This window comes from Zingiber officinale, chromosome 3A (genome assembly GCF_018446385.1).
Source record: "Zingiber officinale cultivar Zhangliang chromosome 3A, Zo_v1.1, whole genome shotgun sequence".
Taxonomy (NCBI): Eukaryota; Viridiplantae; Streptophyta; class Magnoliopsida; order Zingiberales; family Zingiberaceae; genus Zingiber; species Zingiber officinale.
The window spans coordinates 71,218,450-71,224,085 of NC_055990.1; the positions used below are offsets into that span (position 1 = coordinate 71,218,450).

A 5,636-nucleotide genomic window follows, 5' to 3' on the forward strand; every position below is an offset into this window, starting at 1 on the left:
GCTGAACAGTAGCAACCTCAGCAGAATTTATCGGCATAGAGGCTTCTTTAAGAACCCATACATGCTTACATGCCTTATCTTTGTGAACAAAAATAAACCAGGCATCTGAAGCATTGCACTGGTCTCCAATCAGACTGCAAAATGCAAATGCAGAGTAAACTCCCTAGAGTTATCGATAGCAACTCTCAACATTGGGAGAAAAGTAAAAAAAATGATTAATCAAATTACGTATAACGTCGAACTTGGAGCTAGTGATCGGTCCGGTCCTATAGAAAATTTTCATCGATCATCAAGGTAAATCGGGAAGTGCTCGTAGCGGACAGTCCAGGAGTCCAGCATCCTTTAATTGCGTGCCCCATTTGAAAAAAAAATCTTACAAATTCATCATAATTAAGTTCGAATCGAATGACAATCTGAATGCACACTTGGAGAAAAATAGATTGGAGGGAGGATGGGAGGAACAAGTTCAACATCATCAGTAAACATTTGAGCAAGGCCATAATTTGATAATTCATAAAGAGAAAATTCACACTTCAAATCAATATATATTTTTTCGAACATTCGTGTCCTCACAAATTCATTTATTAAAGTATGCACGACCCAAAATAAATAAATAAATAATTAATTAATTAATGCATGTTCTTTCGCCCCAATCTCTTGTTCAGCAGCTTTAGACCCATGTACCTGCACGCACAACAAATACCCATCCGCCATTAATTAGTGTTGGAATTCATGGAACCGATGAGAAACGTCAACGCGCGCGGAGATATATAACAAGCAGGCACCTACCTTCCCATCATCATAACAGTAGCTTGAGGATTCGTCCCCGGCGAGAAGCTAAAAGTAGAGCCATCGATCACTCTAAGCGCGTCGACGCCGAGAACTCTGTTTTCCCGGTCGACCACTTGCCCCACCAGGCATCCGCCGTGGAAATGCCAAATGGTCAGCACCACGTCCTTGCAGTACTGATCGAGGTTGGTGGAGTTGTAGGTGGCCTGTCTAGGTCGCTCGTTCACGATGAGGTTGGCAGAAATGTCAACCAGGTCATCGATGGTGAGATCAGGATACCGGTACTTGGCCAATGCTTCGGATTGGATGGCTCTTTGTATGGTCTTCAGGCTCTCCACGCACACCTCCACATCCTCCGGCGCCGCGAAGTAGTTGAAGGTGACGGACGGATTCTCGCTGGGGTTGCGGTTCTTGAGCTTGAGGTATCCGCGCGAAAGAGGCCGAGCGACCTTCTCCACGATCAAGCCGCCTTGGAAGGTGACGCCGATGCTACTGCTCTCATCGACGCTAGCGCCGAAAAATACCTAAACCCCGTCATCATCGATCACATATATAGAAAATTAATTCAATAACTATATTATTAAAATGTAAAATATAATTAATAGACTTACAATAAACAAAAAACAAACTATTTAATTTTGCAAAATGTGCTCCGCAGTATCTTTCAGCAATCACGTTTTATGTCTCTGGAATGGCGACTGGCATTCGCTGTAGCATTCGAATGCTGCCAATTATAGACGCTTGTGACTTGGCTGGCCCACCACACTAATGGCAGTGCCAAGGCTAATTTGCCTTGCCAGTTATGATCTCTGGGCCTTATGTACGATCATATGACAATGATTTTTTTTTTTTTGTTTTTTTTGTGTTGGTTGTGTATAAATTTTAAACTAGTGTTTATATTCATAATTGTATTATAAATGTAACTAAATTATATTATCGGTGGTACTAAAATTGCATGATAGGCTATCAAAATAAAATGGTTAAGTTATTTTCATAAATGCTATTAAATTATATTATAAATGTTAAAAAAAAAACTATATCTTAGGTACTTTGAAGTCGGACCCTTAGATGCAGGGACATCTATAGCAAGAAATTTCATATTGGAGAGAAGGATAAAAGGTCTGTGTTTAGGTTGAGAGGGGTAGTCATGTGATTATTGCCTCTCCATATTCGTCCTTTAATTTGATTTATAAACTTCTACACCTGCATTAAAAAATTAAAAGGAGAGAGACGAGCATCTCATCCACTGACTCTGTCTCTACTTAGATACTTTTAAATTATATCCTAAAGACGACTGAGTGGACGGAGGACACCCAGCATATCATCTTCCTATATACATAATAATGCATTATTTGTCAACCTATTAAACACACTCACCCAATTAATTCATCCAACTCAATTAGAATAATCAACTCCACTCACCAAACACCACCAAATTGACTATTTATTATATATATAATTTAGGTATTCAGTTATTTGACCTGATTAATTTTGAAAATGAGAAAATTCACCACCCACTAGATTAATTGTGTGAGAGTTATCAATTGTCAAATGAAGATATGAACGAAGGACAAAATTAACGAAAATATAGCCTTGCTAAAAACTCTTGACATTAGGAAATGGTCCAATGGACTAGCAAATGAAATGAACCGTGGTTGGAAACAGCAATCACATGAAAAGTTAGCATTGATGGACACTCTCCAATACTTTGATTTGCCTAACTAATTAATTAATTAATTGTAACTTACCCTAATAATATAAATATCAATATACATAGAGCACGACCATGATAAGTTAGAGTTGATTGGGACGTACTTCATTACTTTGATTTGTCTGACTCAGTTTAATTACATGTGAACTACAGTAATTAATAATTATAGTTAATATATAACTAAAAATTATGCTTTGTTATAAATCCATCCAACTTGCATTCTAAGTGACATGGCATTCACTTAATGTTTCATTTATATGAGCAAAACTCTCACCTAAATGCTCCTTTCATTCTAAATAGTATATATTAAAATATTATTTATTAACTTAATTAAATATACTTAAGTTGAATCAAAATCATTTCTAGTTTCTATAATTATAGTAATTATGTTATAGTTATCATAATTATAGCAATTAATGTTGTAGCTATAATAATTTTAAATTGAGGGATTTTTATTAAATTAAATAGTTTTAATTATAAAGATGATAAAAAAAGTATATATGCATAGTAATTTTGATTAAGTTGAGTTGATTAGATTTAAATTTTCAAAATTACAAATAATAATAATAATTATTATTATTATAATTATTATTTTTTTAAAGAAAAATGTAAACTTAAATTAAATTTATCTGTTATAACCCAAATAATTAACCAACCAAGTTGATGAGAATGAGAGACCTGAGATGCTTGACGAGGGTTGGTAGTGTCGATGGAAAGAGCAGGAAGGACGTTGAAGCCAGTCAAGTGCTCGACGTAGAATCCCAAAGGAGAGACCCCGACGACTTGTACGGAGGCGAGATCGACGGGAAGCGGCGATGGCGATAAGACGGCGTTCGTGGGGTTGTCCGACATTCCCTGCCCCACCAGCGGCTGGTCCATCACCACCTTGATTCCCAAAGATTTCAGGTGGTCGGCCGGCCCGATTCCACTCAACATCAGCAACTGTGGGCTCCCTAACGCTCCGGCCGCCAATATAACCTCGCCGGCGCCACCCTTCAGATACGCCCTGTGCTTCTTCCCCAACGCGTCCTTGTAAATCACTCCATATGCCTCCGGCTTATGTTTCCTTCCTGCGAGCAGAGCAGAGCAGAGAAGAGAAGAGCATTCATCAATATCATTATAAATATGATTGATCTTTAATTTCGGAGGAAGCACCTCTGTTCCTGAACAAGATCCTCTGAGCCGTGGCGCGCAAGAGCACGGTGATCCTGGCAGGGTCTGCGTACTTGAGCAGATCGGCGGCGGTGTGGCGGTGGCCATTTTGATCGAACGTCGTCCCTCCGACCTTCGTCCCGGGTAAATGATCGTACGTGAAGCCATTGTCCGGCGTCACTCCGGCCTCGAGGAGCCCTGACATGAAGGCCGACGTCCAACCCGTCAGCCGAGGTCGGAACGCCACCTCTTTCTCAACCCAACGGAACGACTCCTCCGCCAGCTCCAGATTCAGCCCCATCTCCTCGACCTCCTGGCGGCTCGCGCGGGAGTAGAAACCCGCGTTGATGCAGGAGCCGCCGCCCAGGACGCGGGCCCGCGAGTTGATGACGCCGTCCTCGGAGACGAAGCGCTGCACGGGCCCTTCCGGGAGAGGTCCCCGAGGTTGTCCATGGGACGCCAAGTTCGATATGTTGAGGTTTCCGTAGGGGGAGCCGCCTCGCTCGAGGACCAGCACGTCGAATCCCTCCGACAGCGTGGCGGCCATGGGACAGCCGGCGGTGCCGCCACCGACAACGATGTAGTCGTGGTACGATACTGGTGGGGCCCCACTCGAATGTTTCACGAACGCGTAATTAGGATCTGTTAAAAGATCACGAAGCCAATATTTGTTATATATAATAATTAACCAAAAAAATATATATACACACATGATTAGGATCTGAAGAGAAGAGCAGAGACCGTCCCGATCGCAACAGCCGAAGAAGAAGAGAAGAGACAGCTGCGTGAGTAAGACCAGCCATGCGAACTCCATCTCAATGCCAATTATGGCAATGCAGTACTGTAATTCAACGCACAACAAGGAGGGAGGGAGCTAGGGTTTATATCGAGGTATGTATCAGTTGGTTGCAGAATTCGTCCTTCAATTCGCTGCAATTTTGCATTTTGCATTTCACACGGAAAGAAACGATCGAGTGATGTATGATGTCCAACTCCCATCTTCCAGTTATTAGTGCACTGACAAGTGCCGGTCTAATCCAATTAAATGCCTACAACGCCCTCTGCAATTCCTATTCGAAAGTCCTCCTCAAAATCTACATCTGTACATTGATCGGACCATGGACGTATTGGCTGGAGAGTATGCTTCAGAACGTAATTAAGTGGAGTTGAGTGTTGTAGATCAATAGACCTGGGTCGATTTTCAATCGATATGGAATATTCTGTTGGTTGTCTTAATTCCCCCTTATCCCTGTGAAAAGAGCCTAATTCTCAATTCGATCTTAATATTTATCCAAAACAAATTGTGCTACTTATCCATTGCATTAATGAAATTGATATACTTACTATTACTAAATCTATGCGGTTGATGAATTTAATTATACTCATATTTATAATCAAGTAATTAAAGTAATCCATCTTTAATATTTAAGCTAAAACAGCTAGAGGTCATGTCAGAAAAAATGTATCAACCGAATAAGAAGATCTTAAAGGAGAGAGACCCTACGAAGGGCTTCAACCAACTTCGCGGGGCCACTAGATGAAGTGAATACAATGTCCACACTCTCCCCTCTAAGGAAATTAGTCATATCGATGTATGTAGACTATTGCCTGGCACTTATTCGACGATTTCACTAGCTCGGTAAATTCTTGTTGACGATGGTCTATATATTTTTTTTCTTAATTTAAGGACATTAGAATCATTTGTAACACGACTCACTTTGGCACGACTTAGGTCACGAATGTTGTGGCTAGCTTGCCCAAGACGAGGACTGTGGTTTGGTCCTCGGGCTATGATCTAAATTTGAATTGCGTCAAGGACTACTAGGATGCATTGGTCCAACTTTTTAAACAAATAAAAGTTATAATTTAATTAAAATATTTTAGAAATTTTTAAAATAATAACTAATTTAGTTGAAGATAATTTTGAAATATAAAAGATATCTAGAATTTTCTTATAAATATGAAAATTTTTAATTTATATATT

General features: G+C 40.2%; 1 protein-coding gene across 1 annotated transcript; it reads right to left on the reverse strand.

The window, feature by feature from the left end:
- Window positions 1-496: 496 nt before the first annotated feature.
- LOC122051982 (protein HOTHEAD-like) lies at window positions 497-4,541 on the reverse strand. The gene is made up of 5 exons (XM_042613350.1): window positions 4,394-4,541; window positions 3,656-4,294; window positions 3,179-3,570; window positions 790-1,313; window positions 497-684 (listed from the first exon to the last, which is right to left on the reverse strand). Exons 1-5 carry the CDS (start codon window positions 4,464-4,466, stop codon window positions 630-632), a joined length of 1,683 nt encoding a protein of 560 aa, XP_042469284.1. The 5' UTR covers window positions 4,467-4,541; the 3' UTR covers window positions 497-629.
- Window positions 4,542-5,636: the final 1,095 nt, after the last annotated feature.

Excerpts from the sequence above, each read along its gene's own strand:
- LOC122051982 (XM_042613350.1), bottom strand. The coding sequence starts at position 4,466 with ATGGAGTTCGCATGGCTGGTCTTACTCACGCAGCTGTCTCTTCTCTTC. Across the intron at positions 4,295-4,393 it reads CGGCTGTTGCGATCGGGACG|ATCCTAATTACGCGTTCGTG; the intron begins GTCTCTGCTCTT and ends ATCTTTTAACAG. Across the intron at positions 685-789 it reads ACTGTTATGATGATGGGAAG|GTACATGGGTCTAAAGCTGC; the intron begins GTAGGTGCCTGC and ends TTGTGCGTGCAG.